Source organism: Vanellus vanellus, assembly GCF_965231255.1.
Source record: "Vanellus vanellus genome assembly, chromosome: 3".
In the NCBI taxonomy this organism is placed as follows: Eukaryota; Metazoa; Chordata; class Aves; order Charadriiformes; family Charadriidae; genus Vanellus; species Vanellus vanellus.
This window is the reverse complement of record NC_138907.1, coordinates 17843068-17862412: the sequence shown is the minus strand read 5'-3', so window position 1 is coordinate 17862412 and position 19345 is coordinate 17843068. Positions and strand designations below refer to the sequence as shown.

General features: G+C 42.5%; 1 protein-coding gene across 1 annotated transcript in view; it reads right to left on the bottom strand.

The window, feature by feature from the left end:
* The window catches only part of FSHR (follicle stimulating hormone receptor), a gene marked incomplete at its 5' end in the record, with an annotated part of 79731 nt that overhangs the window by 45576 nt on the left and 14810 nt on the right, over positions 1 to 19345 (bottom strand). The window contains one exon of the mRNA XM_082480668.1: positions 3868 to 3939. Coding sequence (XP_082336794.1) covers positions 3868 to 3939 — 72 coding nt within the window. The remainder of the gene's footprint in view (positions 1 to 3867; positions 3940 to 19345) is intronic.

Sequence of the window (19345 nt, the reverse complement as noted above, 5' to 3'; positions counted from 1 at the left end):
AAGCAGTGCCAATTAAGACGTTTTGCGTCTGTGACATCTTCTAGTTCAAGACGTACCTCACCCACACAGCTGAATTTCCTTGCGCCACACACAGGTTAGATTTGAGATTGAACACATTATGTTTTAGCTTAAACCCTTCAAAAGAATGAATAACCAATGATGAATTTTCAAGGGGACTGTGCCTGAGGGTACAAATGTGAAGCCTCTTTGGCTTGCATAGGGTAAGGCAATCAGACCAAACTTCCTATAAATACGATGCCCAAATCAGGCCTCGTTAGACCAACATTCACAAACCTACTTTGCTACCTTGTATTAACAAGAGGAAACTTAGCAAGAGAAAAAGGGAGACTTAATATTGCTTCAGACTATCTCTCTTCCAAATTAAGCACTTTCAGTGCAGGTTGAAGATGACGTAGCAGCTGCAGAGCATGTTGAATTGATTTTGCCAGGTATGTGCCTGCATGGGGCTCATTTTTAATTTAGTAACTGGAGGATTAATTAGTTCAGGGAGTGTAAACAGGTTGGTTAAGCAGGAGTCTAGACAAGGTGCCACGTTCCAGTTGGCTAAGACTTAGGAGCAGGCTAAACGTGTAGCGAGAATAACTAATCTGCTTCCCTGAACACCTATTTGCTAAATTAACATGAAGCCAGAGCTGTGCAGAAGTTGGAGAGCTGCTAGCAACAACCTGGTTGGGCTGTTCCTCAGATCTGTGGGTTTCTGAAGTAGTTTTCTATAAGAAAATTCAAGTTGCACCCAAGAGTAATCTCAGATAATTAGAGCCTGTCAGTTTCTTTCACAAATGCAAACATTTTATCTAAAAAGAAAAGAAGATCTTTCTCCTAGAACATACTTGGGGAAGTTGTTTCTCTATCTGACAATCTGCAAAATGGACATTTCATGGTTTTTCATTAAATGAAGGAATTTAGATGGGTGAGAAGAAAATAACAAGCTAGACGTGGTTCAAATGGGCTCTCATTCTTCCAAAAAACTTCAAAGTGGCAAAAGTATTCCCGTGACAATTTTGCCAAATAAAGTTCTATTCTGTACTTTGCCAAATAAAGAGAAATAATAATTTAAAAAAAATCAGATTAAAACCACAAGATTTTGTCTTGGTAACTGAAACTGGAGCTTCACAAGGGAGGGCAGATCAGATGTTCCATGCTGATGTTTTCAGGTCACGCTACTTTTTTCCATTATAACTCATGGTCACTTAGTGTCCATTACAGAAAGTCTTTGGACATTCTAAATGGAAACTAAACAAGATCTTTCCTGGATACTGTGACTGGAGCCTGACTGGAAGTCTCTGGAAGTATTTGATATTTTGTGGCAAAACACATCTGTTCAAAGCTCTAAGCTGTTTGGGTGGTTAGGAAGAAACTAAAATACACAGAGAAAGAAGGAACACTGAAAAATGTTACTGAATGATTTTTCTTTGAAAACCAGAAATTCGTGGTCACTGTATTCAAAAACCTTCATTCACTTTGACCATAAATAATGGCTTTCATATGAAATCTAAGGTAGAGATTTTCATAGAGGACTCATCTCTAATTTAACTTGTACTCAACCAGCTCATCCCCAATGGATGATTCCAAAGACCACTATTTGCCGGTAACTTCTGGGCTTTAAAACCTACCCCGTTCTCAGAAACACAGTTAGAAATGATCTAGTAATAATAAAAATCATGTGTACAGATACGCTGGACTGTGTAAGACACTGTTTTTCTTCACTAACACGCTCAGGAAATATTGTCACTCTCTCAATTTGCAGTCTATTTCACCGAGTTCTAGGTGAGCACATACATATACTACATTGAAGTATCTCATTTGTATACATCAGGCTATCCACATTTTACCATATGGAGGTACCACATTATTAATAGCCGTTTTCCTTAAATAGACTACAGTTTGCTTTAATCTTCCTTTCTATGCATGAACTTGCAAGAGTAAAAAGGCTTTCATACCAAGGCTGTGTTTTTATATGCAAATCTATCATTTGATTACACACTTTTTTTGTCCCTAAATTATCATGAATATTTCTGATGAATGTTTTATGGGTTAGGTTTAGGATTTGTGAGCTATTTCAAATTTTATCTGTTTGCCATATCATCTGCAAATACCGCATCTTTGTTGATGTTGATTGGTCTCATTTGCATATTTATCAGACTTCTATTTTCAAGGATGTTTTGCTATAAACTGTCTGTCCCCATTTCTCCTCCATGTACTAACAGTACATAGATATATTTTCAAATGGAGCTCATTTCCATATATAATTTTTTTTGGTTAACAATAAATCACCACTTAGAGATACCCCATTCAACCCAATCGCTGCCTTCATACATATCTGACATATGGTTTCTGAGTAATTAAAGATAACGGGAGCAGTTTACAATGCACTTGCAACCCACTTCATAGTCCCGAGAGCTCAATGATTTTCCACAAGGACTAGGCTAAAAGGAAACCTGCAGGACTGGGGAGAAAAAAGTGCCAACAAAACTGGTGAAGGAGAGATGACCTTATTCCTAACTGGTAACTCCTGACCACAGAAAATAAGCCTTTCTTTTTCTTTTCTCAAGAAAAATGACCGTTTACAAGCAGTGCTTGATGGGATTATGAGGGTTCGGAACAACGAGTGGGCTGCAGGAACTGGAGGCTTTTTAGCGTGTACCATGTGAATACAAGACTCCTGCACCTACAGCGGGGCGCTGAAACGGATCTCGCGCTTCAGAAAGGGCCATGTGCCATGTGAGCTATACCACCCACTGCTGACCAGCAGCTCTTCAATCCTTCTCGCATGTTCCCTGCTTGTTCTTCATCCTTCTCGAAGTTCAAAATCCTTTCCCCCTTCCTCGCCATACCTCCTGGTGTGTTCACCTTCTTGGCGAATCCCTCACTTACGCATGAATATGAGGGGAAAGGGTGGAAATGATGCAGAGAAATGTCGGCCATCGATTCCTTTTTTGTTTTGCTGTTACACGCACAGCAGTGAAAACGGCACTGCGTTTAAGTGCGTTTCCCCACTCAGAGTCCTCTCGGGTGAACAGCCCGTTTGTGACCCTCTCCTGCCAAGGTGCAAGCGCTGGGTGTGTTTCGAAACAAAATGTGGTGACTTGCTCATACATGAAATAATTCAGAACATGCCTCATAATATTTCAGGTTGGACAGTGACCGTTAGCCTTTCTGGTGCCAGCACCAGTTAACCCATAGATTTTATGTCGCCAAAGAATAGTAGGAAACATATTACTAAATTTGAGTGGTGGAGGGCTTCAATACATCCACAATAGTATACTAATGGATGTATGATACATCTCTTCATCAAAAGTGCTCATAATTGTATCTCCAGGCTTATCGCTAAAATTCACAGAAATTAGGTGCTTAAACGCTTTATGTGCTAAGATTTTCAGACCTATCACCCGTAAGAAACTTCTCTCGCACATCCTGCCCGCTGACTCTGAACATGCACAAAACAATCCTATTTATTCATCACTGAAAAGAGAACTGGCTGACCTGTCATGAACTGGAGTGCTTTCCTCCCTAGTTTTTCCACTGTATCATTCCAAAATTCTCAAAATAATCAGTTTCCCAAGATCTTCTGCTATGGCACTGCATTTATTAATTGCAACGACACTCCTTGCTGAACCAACCCTTTGACCGAGGACTGCCCGCTTGCTGATATAAAAAAGTATTTATGACAACAACGTTTTGGAACGGGGCATTAAAAAAAAAGTTTCTATTATTTTAAAACAGAAAGATGAAATGGTGAAGCTCAGAGATAGGGACTTGCTCACAGGACATAAAAGGAGCTGCAATCAGAATCTGCTGTTTGGAGTAAAATAGTTGCTTCCTAGTAAATATTGACTTCATACATACATTTTCTCTAGGTCGCCCAGTCCTGCGAAAGCTCCTTTTGGAATGACTCTCATCTTGGTGAGGACAAATCTCCTGGAAATAGAGAAAATGGGGCGATTATTCACCATTCTCAACACAGGACTGCGTAGCAGCCTCGCCAGCACAGGAGAGGCCTTTATTACAGGCATAAGGATAGTCTCCAGGCTGAAGGCTTCGGCGTCTAAATACAGCTGTAGTGTTCAAAGGCTTCATGGGACTCCAACTGCCTGCCCGGACCGAAATTACAGCACAGCCTTGCGTTACCTCCGGAGCTCCTCAGGGGAAAAAGCATCTCTCAGCCGTTGCAATTTCCCCGTTTGCTTCAGTAAGAAATCCAGACCCAGCCACCGCAGCTTTGCTGGGAGGGGACAGTGTCTGTCTCATGTCAACTTCTCTTTTGAGAGACGCGCAAACACAGGATGAAGCAGCCCTGTGGAGCCAGACCACGGTGAGTCGCTTACACAAGGCTGCAAGGTGGTGCGTGTGTGCTTGTGCAAGATAAGCCTCAACCTGCTGCACGGATAATTTAAGGAGTCGGCTACTGTCTCCCGTCGGTGCAACTTTAATACCATTTATTGCTTCTCACGGTCTCTCTCTCTTATAATTAGTTCACAACGCACCACGAAATTGGGACTTTGGAATACGCAACTCAGTCACACGTGCACCAAAACCACATTTTAATAATTTTTTTAAAGGTCACAGGATATGCTAAAACCATTGAAAATATCACGTAAACCTTTTTGTTAACCTGGACTCATCTCCTTTTATCACAACAAACAAAGAAGACTACAAAACCTTCGAAGGCACTGAGCAAACGAAAGGTAGGGTTTCTACTACACCTTGGAGAAATTAGGTGTTATCTGGGTAATTGTTTTCTTTCACGCATTTAATAATTCATAGGTAGTGAGCATGAACAATTGCATATATTAACACGACCTGCTTATCGAGATACCTGCTTCACATGATACGCTTACGACTAGATGCCGGGTCAAGAAAGCACAGCTGAGCCATGAGAAAGCCCACAGAGATTTTGTAGGGAGAAATATTGTATTTTTGTATTCGTATTCAAACTCCCAGGTATTAAACACCAAGCAGATAAATAAGCAGGGCATCAGATAATATTGGCTGCATTGAGCGACAGTTGTTAAAAAACAGTCTTTTCTTTTTCTTAAAAAAAACACATCACCTGTGTTACATACATGAATATCACCCTGTGATTCAGTTTCATCATCTGTTTTCCCATGGAAATGGAAATCAATTGTTTTCTGAATTACTATGGAGGTCTTTGCTGCTGTGAGCATGCCTGCCAGACCATCCCTCATTTTTATCATCTCAGAACTGGTTTTGCACAGCTGCTTGGGATTGCCTTTCAGCTCGTGTCTGTGCTGCCTTACTGTCATGTCTGCAGGAGGACAGAAATGGCAGCTCAGCCTGGTATTACCTGCTGTGTAGTCCTGCAAATTTTAACACAATACCTCAAAACCAGAGACTTACTTTCTTACTGTTCACATAAAGTATTCATGCAATCCTCATCTATTTTTTATTCCAGCTGATTAGTTTAGAATTTTCATGGGAGACTATCATGTTTTAATCAAAGTCTTAGGGAAAAAAGTATTATTCTGATAGAATCCCACTGTGAAAGGTTGCTATTTTTTTAATGTAAGTCTTTAGTAAAATCTACCCCTTTGTTTAAATTCCCAAATATGAGTTAATATTTGCTTAAGCGGGACAAAGTCAATGCACGCCTCACCTAGCTCTAGACATGTCACCGTGATTACACCAGGAGTGAATTTGGCCCCACACGTTTTTAAACATTGAAATTTATGGTATTCTCAGTCCTGAAAGATGATGAAGTCAATTTGGTATTCCATTATTCTTGTGCTATCATTAACGTAAGTCAGAAAGAGCTTCAACACACTGTCACACAAGAATTACGCTATTGAGATCGTTAGGCAAACGTTAGAAGGATTAAAAGAGCTTCCAGAAAAGTGCTAACCTGGATTAGGCAATTTGTAAAGCCCTACTGAAAACACGGCCGGTGTAATGCATGCAAAGCTACGGCTGTGCTTTCGGAGTGCGGATAGGTACAATGGATCCTGGCAGAACACCCAGCAGGCTTAGTGCTACAGAGCCGATCCATCAGGAAACTCTTTAACTTTGATCTGCTTCGAAACCTTTCTAAAACTCTCCTTTGTAGAAACGCACGCCTAATTTTGGAGCCCTAGAAAGCAGGCTCTGTCTGAAAAGCCACCTACAATTTTTTTTTTTTTTTTTTTTTTACGGCGATATTCTAAAATGAATCGACTCTCTGCAGGCGCAGATCATCAGGAGGTTTGCCATTCTTTAATTAAACTCTGGCCTACGCCATGCTTCACCACAACAAGAATTTACAGCCTGATCCCGAAACTAATTAAAAGAAGGGAACCTCATTCATAGATGAGGTTATCTATATGAGCAATGCCACAAGTGCACGGAAGTGAAAATCAAACCTTGAGTTTCTTTGTTGAATAACCTGCACTAATAAGGTACCAGAATTCAGGAGCCACATGTCTAATGCCCCGGAGCACTTAAAGTAGAATTGAAGTTTAATAGCTGAAGTCTCACATTCCACTTTAAAAAATTAAGGTTAATTGTTTTTAAACATCCCTGAGTAGGCTAATAAAGTCAGCCTTAATGCTGTAACGAACACTGAAAATTAGAATTGGTTACTTGTTGAATTATCAACTGTATAATGAATAGGAGTCTATTATAAGTAGCCAAATGCTGTACTGTCAATAAATCTCACCCGTTAGGCTCCAAGAATCAATCCTTACTTAACTTGAGATACTGGCTGTTCAGTACCAATTCTTTCTGAGGTACACGGAGAAAATAATTGAAAAGCATTTCCTTGCTTTTGTTGCTGGCAGTATTTTAAGGTCAAAGAAATGAATACACTCCACCTTCATTCAAGTATGTTTCATGTTGAGATAAACAAGTAAACAAAATCATGTGCTCGGTATTGCATGTATTTGGTCCTCAAAAATTGTGTTAGCACTTAGGCACCAGCAAGGAAAGCACTGAAAAGCCTAAACACACAGCGCAGGGCGTAGAATTGAAAACCCAGAGCCAGATGCCCAACTAGGGCAGAACTATCTCCTACTGATTTGTGTCTTTATACAGAGACATCTAAACCCGGTTATTTAAACCAGTGGGGTCTCAGTTAATATGAAGCCACTGACACAGGTGACTTACACCACTTTATATCACCGTGAAGAGCAAACAACCCCAACACATCTTGTTTCTGCACGGCTGTGTCCAGTATAAGAGAAATATCATAGTGCCAACTTAACCTCAATGCCTATAGAGGACACGATGCAAACAACAGAAATCAGCAGGTACTGGTAAAATGTTCCCGAATAACCCTCTAACCTTTCCAGTTATGAAGAGATTTATGGAACTTTTCCTAAAATAGTCTTCTGCAGCTGAAGTAGTTCAGACAGAGAGAACACAAGACACAAAGGGGAAAAAAAAAACCTCCAGAAAAATTAATATTCTTCCATCCAGCCCCACGTGAATCCAGTGACAGAAATCAGACCGACCTCTTCGCGACAGGATGGAGGGCTGGCTGTCGTTATTCAAGTATCTGGTGCCCAAGGTATGGGTGATTAAAAAGACTTGGTAAATTACAAGATAACAAAAGTGGACTCATATGGGTCATTTCCGCTAAACACCTCTAAAAAACCAGTGCATAGGAACCACGCGATGTGTGCACATCAAGCAAATCAATATAAATACACTGTGATTGTGAGGTTAGCCATTTATGTGCAAAATGATGTATTTTGCATATTCATCAAATGAGTTCTCAGACCTTGGTCCCACAAGCTCTTCCTTGAACAATTATGAAGATGCTCTTATGCGTAAATTCTCCACCAGAACTTACTCCCGCACTGCGCTGGTGCCCTCTCCTCCCAGCCCCCTTCCTCGCCAAACGCCCACCACCACTGGCAATAACCTTGCGCAACAAAGGACTGCGCTGATTATCAGAAATTAGACTAGTTACAAAAAATAAATTAATTTCTGCTTCATAAAGCATGGCTGTATTTAGGTCTTTCAAAACACTCTTTAAAACTCATTTCTCAGATCTACTAAAGTCACACACAGTTAATCAGAAAGTGTGTGCGTTGTAGAATTATCTTCCCTGGCTCATGTAAATTGCAAATTCATGATGTTAAAATGAACTATATCAAGCAGATACTATAAACTTTATAACTTAAAGACCAAAGCAGAGAAAAAAATAAAGATTTGGTGACCATAGTGCTAAATCACTAAATTCGGTTCCAAAGAAATAAATGTGATAGGATTTTGAAGAACATTTTACTTTAATCTCTGTGCTAATAGACTGATGCTATCACCTTCTAATCCTCTGCAGCAATGTGTATTTTGTCAAAAAAGATTTACAGTGAAATTAAATTTACTCTTTGGTATTTTCTTTGGTTGTTTCTTTGTTTTTGTTTTCCGGTTTGGAGATGTGCTGGAGGTTCTAGCACAAGCAGCAGATGAGTCTTTGCTTTACATCAGGAGAAGACAAAATGATGCCATGACCTATTTAGTGTGCTCTTGATTAAGTGCAAAAACCAACAAAATCCTGGTCCCTGGTTGGTTTTTTTTTTTTCTGTTTTTGCTTGATTAGTCAATGCAACAGTGAAAGACTATTTTGCTTTTCATGCTGTAATAGGAGACAAATAGATACTGCAGACTCTGTCCCAGATGGCGTAAATCAATTGAGCTGTGTCATTTTGGCCCCTAAACTTTTGTCCTAATTCTCACTGGAATGAATCACGAGATTCCTTTGAGCTAAATCTGATTTAATTTAAATTTATGAAGAACATTGGTAAGCCCCTGGCTCAGTGAAATGGGTTCACGTTGCCATATGACTTCACTGTGACGAGGGTCTGGTTCTAGTGAACATCTCACTAGTAAGGGGCATACGCGGATATATATGAACATGGAAGTATTTTTCCTAGTCGACTGCCTATGTGGAAGATCTCCCTACTCTATTAAGCAGCTCGTTCCTGCTTTCAGACACAGCTACAATTTCCCCTTTCTGTCAGCAGGCGGAGAGGAGTCCAAAACTCATAAATCGGGTGCTAAAACATCAGGCTTCAAAAACGATCAAGCTAAATGCAAAAAGATTGGTTTTATTTGCTTGCTGGTTTTAAAGCCTTTAGAGTGCATTCATATCATGCTGGAAAGCTATTTTCACCACTCGTGAGGCTTTAATTTAAAAACAGAGAAAGATTTCTATTAGTTGCCTCAGTTCCTAGAGGTGCCGAGGCTGAGACTTCATACAGCTGACAGGATCACAAGGAATGGCACCGGCAGTGACAAAATACTGCTCCCACTATCCTACTGGCTTGTCTTTTCAGAGAGCTACTCCGTCATCTTAAGGGAAAACCAAAGCCAAGCAGAATATCTGTCCAATAACGACTATTCGTGTAACTACAGGCTCATTTCAAAAAGGGGACCCCGATGGCACAGGCAAGCTTGAATAATGGAGGAAGAGCTTTGCAATTTGTTTTTTCAGCCAAGACGCGATCCATGCATTTGAGAGCCCCTACTTTACCCATCTGTAAATTGACTTACAAGGGAGAGACCGTAATCCCCCGCTAATATGCACAATCTGGCTTGAAGCATCTAATCACTGCGTTCACCTAATGTGCTTAAATCAGCTGCTCATCCCCTTCGAATGCTTGTGAAAGCACAAGTTATCCAGACTGTGCAGCTGTGGGATTCCTTTTGTGGGATAATAAACGCAGGTAAAGGGGAGCATTCCAAAGAAAAATTAGGCAACGTACATTTCATGGAGAAGACAGAAACCAAAGATAGCCTCCTGCGTTTCAGGCTGGATGGAGCCCGGCTAGGAGACAGTTAATTTCCTTTACGGCAGCTCATATGGTGCTGTGATTTAGATTTTTGACCAAAACCATACTGATAACACGCTAATCTTCTGGCTGTCGCCGAACAGCGCTTGCACGGCATCAAGGCTGCCTCTGTTTCTCTCTTTGCCCCCCCCCCCCCAGTGCACAGACTGGGGGGGTGGGGGGGAGCACAACCGGGCAGGTGGCCCGAACTAACCAGGAAGATATTCCATAGCGTATGATGTCATGCTCAGCAATATAAGGGAAAACCATTCTTCTATCTGAGTGACAAAATGCAGGACAACTCTGTGAGGGCACACCTCCTCCTTTCAGGTACGCCACTCAGGAACCTCTTCGGGTCAGGGAGTGATGTAAGAGGGCACCTCCGAAACAGAAAATATTTTGGTTTGTGTGCTATTAAACAAAGCAATGCACAGACAGGGTAAATACAATTAGAACTGCAATGATAAAGTTATTAGCGACGCCTTTCTGCTTTGCAGGTCTGAATCTAAAAGGCAGTATGTGCAGCTGCTCGTGAAAAATCACTCCTTAATCTTTACCAGTGGCCTCCCTTAAAAATCAATTTCCTTTTCTTTTTTGAATTAGATTAGAAGGGTAATGAATAGTACCGATGGCATTCCTATTCTAAACGTAGTGAGTACTCGCTCAGCGTTATAAAGCCAGCCCGCCACAAAAAGCTGAAGGGAAGCATTTTCAGATCCCACAGCTGATGTCCTGTTGGCATCTCACTTGTAGAGTGCCCACGATACCGTGACGGGGATGACAAAATGCCCGTTTCCCCAGGAGAGCTGTGACGCCGCTCACACAGGCACGCAGCAAAGTGGCTGTGGGATTTGGTTTTTTCCCCCCAAGACCTTGCTTAGGTCAGCTAATAAGTTGCACACAGTGCCCCCTCAGCAGCTAACAGCTGATAAGGAGCGATAAGGAAGGACAGAAAATGGTTTTGAGGGGGAAAAAAAAAAAAAAGGCATCTAAAAAACTGCAAAAGTGGTTAAGCAACATACTTGCAAAGCTTACTCCCCCCCCACCCTTCGCTTTAGTTTTCCAAAACTGTGGTATGTTTAGTCTCAGCACTGATACCCTTTTCATTGCTGGACAAAGCGTACACTGTCCTCAGCAACACCGCACATCTCCCCCCGCCCCCGACGCTGCAGAGAACTTCTTTCCGAGGTCGCACATGCAGGCAGTTTAAACCAAAGCTCCAAGATGCTTTTAAGTACCTCTGCTTGAATAGGATGGGATGAATCTGAAGATGGGGAATTAAAAAAAAAACACCCAGAAGATGGAGAAAAACAAAAAAAAAAAAAAAAGAAGAAGATAAAAGAAGATAAGACTGCAAAATTCACGAGCAGAAAAACAGATGCTACACTAGGACTTTTACTCAATCTGAGATGTTTAGCTATCTACCCTGCGTGCAATTATTTCACTGTACTTAGGCTGGGTCGCTTTGTGCTGAGTTAAAGCTGGAGAGGACCAGAGTTGTGACTATTCAGCACAGCTGCCTGCGTGTGCCAACCCATTTTGACAAACAATTTTGTTGAAGATTTAGGTGCAAGTAGCAGTAAGGCACAAGGCAGGTAACAAACACAAACGACATCTGCCCTGAGCAGAGTCACAGCAGAGCATCCTCTGACACAAGGACGTTGGTCCCTTCGGTGGATCCGGGTGGCTGCAAGTCAAAGGGCAAAGTTTGCATCCTGCGCCCGTGCAGCAGATAAAGCAGACCGCAAAGCAACACCGTCTCAGCAGGAAAGATCTCCCGCTTTCTTTAAGCTCAAGCAAAGCAAAGCTGGGGCTCCGAATTCCTCTACAGAACGTACACCCAGAGAAAAAAAAAAAAAAAAAAAAAGGTTTGCCACCGAGCACAAATTGCAACAACAAACAAGACCTCTTTAGGCCTACGAGCAGAATCACAGTTATCATGTTCGCATCCAGGAAGAGTTTAACTGCTTGGAATGAGTTACCCACAAAAAAAGGGCAGCAGTAAGCTTGAAAGCACGGTTAAAATTGCTTCTATTAATGTCAAAGGCATGCTGTGAAAAGTGTTTCGTGTGAGATAAATAACACAAGTGAATGAAGTTATCCCTTCTTGGTTACAGAGAGCAAGAAAATAGTGATTGCTTTACTTTTACAAATAGCTATACTTTATTAGTATTGATTATCCTGTTAGACACTACGCTACTTTTAGAAGAGCACATCCCCGTTCTTCACAGCTCGCTCACGTGGGCCTTTGAGAAACGTACAGCATGGGATAAACGTGCAACTTGCTTAAAATCTGACCTTGATATCTGCAACCATCTTTATGGTGAGGAGCCATTAAAAATTCATTCGCTCTGAGCACGCCCTCGGTGTTGCATCCATTGATATTAATATATCTCTGCATACTTTCCTAACAAAAGGAGCATTGTGCAAGTCCTGGGTATTTTGTTCTTCCACAAAGAGCATTTTACTTTGCGTTCTTTCTCGTCGACAACTTGCCAAGGCAAATAAGATTATGGAAAATGTCCACGGTCCAACCAGATGGGGGGCTTTTTAGCTATTGTCTTCAAAACTTTCTTCCCCTCTTTTGATTCAGAGCAAGAATAGCCATCCTGCTCACACACAGCTGGCCACTTCAACTCTTCTCCTGTCCCAAGAACGTGGCAAAAAAGATCTTAATCCACAGCAGGGAGTGAAGAGTGGTTTGTTCATGGGCTGAGGTCATAGCAGAAAGGCGACAAGTGTCCTTTGTGTGTAGTGTTTCTACCTCTAAGGCCTCAGGACTTTGGCAGGCTCTCCATACATGATGCTATTTTTATTGACTGAGACAAATTGTCCAGGGACCAAATTCCTTAAGCTCTGGGTTGGATGCCTCACTGAAGGTAAAAGAGAAAGAGAAAGCTTTTCTGCAAAATGTCTTGCTGAACTATCGTCGTTTAGCAAAACACCAAATAACTTAGCTCTGTCACTTTATCTTGCTTGACAAATTCATTAGAAAGAGTTAGTGTGCTTTTTACCTCCTTTCTCATCCATAGCCTCATAGGCACTATGCCTGCGTTGCTTAATGGGACACAGCTGAAATATCACAGAATATTAATAAAATAAAAAGAATGAAAAATACTCATTGTTACATTCCCTAATTAGCACACACAGGCTAATAAGTAACAGGGTCCCCACCAAATATTGGAATTAATCTGGGTACATCCAAAGGCTTCTTTGAAGTTGTAATGAGATATCAGATACTCCTTGATGCCAGAGCGGTCAGAAACAATTTAAGGAACAACACTTGGAGATTTGATTGTTTTGGTTTTGTTTGTTTGTTTTTTTTTTTTTCCTCTGGATCGGAATATGAGCTTTGTAAAAGTAAATATTCTCTCTGCTATCTAATACATGCTGTATTTTCCAAAGAGCAGCGCGAGTGCCAAACACAGCTAACTCCACTGGCAGTCTTGGGAAAACAGCTTCTCCCGAAGGAGGGGTCCTGGACATGAAGGGCACGTACTCTGCTGTTCTCAGGGCACCAGCTAGACTTGCACTGACACGACTACACTGAAATACAGAAATATGCTGGGCCGATGCCATATGCTCCCACTTCTCTCCCACAGTGGTGAGCGGAGCATTTTCTTCTGTTTACGTACCAAAGCATACATTTACATTTTAGATACTTACGGTTTGAAGTAAGACTAAAAGCAACAAAGGTGAAAAATCCCCACCTTTTGTTACTCTAGCACCATGCAAAGAAGCAAAACCTCCTATTCATCCCCTCTGGTCATACCTTCCTCTGATCTGGATGTCTCGGCTGACTATTGCCAGGGGGCAGAAACTGGCTCCTGGAAGTGCTGCTGCCTGCCTAAGAGGATGAAACGCCCAACGCGCTGAGAATGGCGGCACCCGTGAGGGTAACGCGAGCAACGTTCTCCTGCCTGCAGAGGAGAGCTCGGAGTCCTCGCGCTGTAATGACAACTGCCAAGAGGAGGTTATCCAGTGCAGCCTGCAACACTTTGCACATTTTATTTAAGTCCTGTAAACATTATTGCTTACTGCCATTGCTCACCACGTGTTCCCACGTCGCTGGTGCTCTTCCTAGCCACACATTTTCCATGTCAAGAACTTTTCTCAGCTCATCTCTTAGAGATTGCTGAGGGAAACGTTCACAGGGATATGAATTGTAGGTGGATGGACTCTTTCAATTTCATCCTGCACTCTCCTGAGAGCATCTCTTCTCCCTCAGTCTTTCTCTGTTATTGAGATCTCTTCCCCACAGACTTCACCAGCTTGATATAAAGGGAACGACGAGGTCAGGAATCCTTATTACTTCTCGCTGTACTAAAAAAAAATCCCCCCAAACATTATGTTTTCCATTATTTTACCAAGGATTAGCTTGACACTGCAAATGATGAGTTTTTCTATCTTCCACTAGCCGTGGATTTACTTTCAGATGTTAAAATAATGATCCTGGATGAATATAGCATGGCAGCTAGTGTACCAATATCCTTAAAAATACCCACTGTACTATTTCCTTTAAGATGAACAGGTCTCTTCCCAGTAACACACAGTGCAAAGATTGCACTGGGGTCAAGCATGGATCTTTAATGCATTGGAAAGTCTTGTTTCAGAAAGATGCCAGCTTGACCACACTGGCAACTGGAAGACTAGCTTACGTTTAGAATGAAGATGCGCTTAGCGCTTTCACCTTCAGAGTGCTTCTTGAACATGAACCCAGTATGAAGCACTTAAAAATAATGAACATACATGGGTTTGTTAAAAAGGGTGACAGAAAAGTGAAATAGAGACAGGAGAAAGTAGACCTGCTCATGGCACAGCTACAGATCATGAAAGACCTCTAAGAAAGAGCTTGCCTGGGAAAATATATCCTTTTCAACATCTAACCCCAGTGGTTCAAACCTAGACTTCTGCCCGCTTCCTACAAATCCTTCCATTCGCTTTCTAAATGACTGTGATAGGCAACTTCCTGCATAAAATTGGATAACACCTGACTGGAAGAAACAAGGATAGATGTAACAGTCATCTGAGCGAAGGAAGGTCATGAATGGCATCCCACGGAGACCTGCACGGGGCCTGCATACCATAGTCTTAAGCGACCTGGAAAGGGAGTGAGGAGCAAGGTGACCAACATGTATGATAACAAGGGTAGTAAAACAAGAGCTGGGTGAGAAGATCTGCAAAGCAGGAGGAGTTCGGTCTTCACACAGCATGTGGTTAAGCTATGTAACGCCTTGCTACAGGACACTATAGGTGGTAGACAATCAAGGAGAAATGGATAAATACAGGAAAGCAAGATATCCCTCTCCTCAAGGTGTCCCTGAGCCAAGCAGAGCTGCAGAGATACACCCCTCTGCCGACATATACATCAGCCAGCCTGAGACAGCTCTGCCAAAATGGGGATCGCCGCTTGACGTACCCAGTTCAGCACAAGCAAACACCACCTATCCCAGCACTCTCAGAAGCAGGCGAGCTCTGCCTAGACCGAAGCATTGAAGTACTCTTCAATAATTACAGCTGGTGCAGGTTATTGTACATCACTGGAGAAGGGGTCGCTCCTTAGGTTAAAACAATTAAAGGATTAGAGCCCTCCCTTCGCCAGAAGTTCAAAGGGTAAAACTGAGCCAGGGGTAACCTTTTCAGTGCCGCGTTCAGACTCCTGTTTCGTTGCACAGAATTGGCTCTACAAGACACTTCCAAAATAAATGTGACAAGACAAGAACACTTCAGCACTCTTTAAGAACAAAAATATTAGAAGGCTGCTTCAGCTCTCCACAAATTCTTTTGCTAGGTCATTTTGATAATCTTTGTCTAAACAGGGGAAATGTGTTGCCACCGTGAAATCTGAAGTTGTCCCTTACTGTCCTCCCCCACTTCGGGAGGTGGACTATAAAGCAGACTCAGGCTCATAATACTCTAAATGCTTAAGGGCTTTGTGTGACCTGTTTGCTGCACTCTTTCTAAAACCTTCCTCCCCTTTCTCTACAGTAAAAAAAAAAAAACCCAGTGGTTCACGTAGCCTTTGAATAAAGGGTGCAGCTCTGATCCCTTTCATCTCAAAAAGGGTATACTACTGTTGGGAAAGGTAAAGAGAAGGGCATTAAGACTGATCAAAGATATGAACTGGCTTCCATAAGAGGAATAACCAATTTGTCTGGGACCTTTCAGCCTGGAAAGCTTAAATGGATGCTAAAGGTCTACAAAATGTCGTGGAAAGGGTGGGCAAGGACCGATGCTTTATCAGCTCTTCCCTTACAAAAGCTTAGAGGTGAGGCCACAGGCAGCTAGATTCAAAGCAAGTAAGCGGACCTGCCTCTTCACGCAGCGTACATAGGCTGCCAGAACTCCTTCGTGCAGCTTGCCCGGAAGCAAAAAGCTGCTGTGAGCTCACGGGTAGAACGTACAAATAATTTGAGAAGAGATAATTTAGGGTTACTAAACAAACAACAACAACAACTTCAGGCAATCCCCTGGGCTGGAATTAGTTGGAGGCCAGAGAAGTATTGTGGTGATACATCTTAAACACTTGTCCTATTCTTACTCTGCCCTTAGCAGCTCTTATGAATCCCTGTTGTACGCAAGAGACTTGATCTGCCCCACCATAGCCACGGCTTATATTTCAGGGAGAGAGGTGGCAAAGGAGGGGCTCCTTTCCTACAGAGGCAAGACTGATCGGTCACCTGCCTCTGCTGGGCTCCCGTCCCGCCTGCGGGCCGGGGGGCAAGGCAGGGGATTGTGGAAAGAAGGTCTACCATGCTCTCTGTTGGTGCTGATGGGCAAATTTGAGCTGCTGACCACCCACAGAAGGTCCTTGCTGGGCTATACAACATCTCTGTGAAGTTTTGGGGCACGATTGCATCATAAACAAGCCGAGGGGCTTGGCTTTCTTACCATATCTGAACAGCTGGGGTTTGGCTTAAATGTTGGTTGAAGCAAGTATCCAATGAATACTCTACCTGTGGCTCTCAAGTCAAAAGAAAGCTATCTCCCTACAGCCCTACTTAAGGCATTTCTAACCTACAGAGGCCCATTCAGTAATACTGACTCCATCTTTCTGCGTCCATATTGATTCTGAAGTAATGTGTAACACGAGGCTTTGGAGGCTATTACCCTATTTTTCTTTATGATGACATCTAGGCTTATATTTTGCCCGCTTGATTCCAGCTGATAGTTACGACGTATTGCACAAGAGATCACAGGCTGTGGACTGAGACGATGACCAAGCAGGCATCAGGATAAATTAGGAACAGACTGTGAGTGTTTTTAGTGTGGAAAGAATATGCTACAGCAGCAACCGCTGCGAGATGCAGCAGGCACGATATGCAGTCCCTGCTCAAGCAGGACTCCCAGAGAGCTTTTAAGCACCTGAAGAATTTGAAGGTTGAAGAGTTAAACAATTGTGTTAAATTAAGGGGAAAAAGGGTACAATAACATCACCAGCAAAATGCACTGACAGTAAATAAATACCACTAAATGCTGATTCTTGGCCAGAGACTCAAATCCAGTTTGGTCCTAAAAAGTGCCGAGCTCATTAAGGCTTTATTTTTTTTTTTATCTGTTTTTAATACTGAAGGCTTCATTTGCTTTCTCTAAGGTTGAATAAAGGTATTTATTTTTAGAGAGCTATCCCCCAGCCCCTGGACAAACCTGTGCTTCCCAGGAAGAAGCAGGGAAAGGATTTCCTCTGCTGGGCCTTAATTTAGGAACATGATAAATCCTGTTAACTCCAATATGGCAAGACGAGTGCATTTAAACAAATACACAGATTTCTTTTCTAGCATAAAGGTAGAGCTTTGATTTAAGACAACAGAGAACAATACACAGCGGGCCACCATCTGAGCAAAACCTGCATGAATATAAGCCAGGCAAACTTTCCTGAGCTCACTTCATATATCAGAAAAAGGAATCTAGACCCCCCTGCTCTAACTGGAGGTGTGAAATTAAATGTCTTTTTTCTCAGAGAGAAACAGAGGACAAAAAAATGAATCACAGAACAGAACTCTGCTTGAAAACAGAGTGAAAATAAATCAGCAGTGAACGGATTAGCTTCACATCAGACTGCCCAGAGCAGCCTGATCTGGAACAGCAGAGCACTCAGGGCTTGTGTTTTTTAAATTAGTTTTAATAAATAGAATCAATAGCTCAAATTATGAAGAAGGACAAAAGCACAGATCAAATCGATCAAGGCTGTAGCTTATCGTTATAAGCCAAGGGGTGTCTTCTCTTGTCTGAATGAGATAAGGTAGCACAAGAATCCACTTGCAGCTTTTCAGTATCTCTCCTAGAACAGCTGTACGCAGAGTTGGATACAGAGCCTGAAAATGCTCCTGGTTATCCAAACACAAACACAACCTCCCTTTCTTTTTCCTTTCCCCAGCAGGAAAAAAAATATAAAAATTAATAAATAAATCAGGAAATGAATCTTTGGTCCTGAAGACAAATGCAGAAATTTACAGGGAGGATAGAACCAAACAGGCAAACAAGCACAAAGTATCTTTCATTATATACGGGATTTAATGCTCGGGTGAAGAGGTTCTTGTTCAAATCACTGGAAAAGTGTCTCTCCACATATTACATTAGGAAAGGGTGTTGGAGAGCGTTTGGGAGTTCTCTCTCCCCCAAAGGATTATCCACTGGAGGGGAGTGAATGGGACACCCTTAACCGCAATAATTTTTTTAGCAATGGGAGGGGGCATTTGCACACAGGCGCCTTGTTTTCTTCTTTGTGTTTCTTTGGTTGGTTGGTTTGTTTTGTTTATCCCAGAGGTATTTTGCTCCGGGGAAGCTGCAGTGTCTCACTCCAGGGCCAGTTCACCGAGGAGCCGAGCAGGAGCGCCCCAGCAGTGGGGTCCCCACTCTGCACAGGGAGCCTTCGCCTGGGCTGTATGGGAGCTCACAGCGAGAGCTGGTCTCCAGATGTCTCCTGGCCACGTAAGGGTACAGCACGGACACACCACCTACAAGGGCAGGGAAAAATGGAGAATCCTGGCTGCCTCCTTACTTGGGGTAATAGGGGGATGACCCTGCTTCAGATAAGCTTGTTTTGATTAACAGCGGCCTCCTTGCCTGATAACGTAACCCAGGAAAAGCATATTGCAGCTCCAAACAGCTAGTCAAGGCTCAGTTGGACCCCGGGTAACCAGCCCTGGGTCTGCAGGTGGAGGGTTTCTACTGTTCATCACCAGGAGATTACCGTGAGCATCCCCTTCATCGCAGGGGCTTTATCCCAAACACTCCGAGCATCAGCTCTGGAGCACAAGTGCCGCACAGGAAACTAAAGCACTTAAAAACCCCCTTCCCCCCCCTCCCCCCCCCACCTCCAATATAACTTTCTTATTAAATTTAGCCAAGTACAGACTGCCAGCCCTGAATTTATTTCATCATATACAGTATAACTGAAGCGGGTTTTGGCACGCCACATGACACCCTAGAGGTGTGAGAACAATGCATGATGCTGATAACCTCTGCTAACTCCCATTCATCCTCAGGTTGAAAAGCCGGCATCACTTACGTGGGCTTTGTGCCCACATAAGAGTCTTTTTCATTGTTGTGCTTGAATT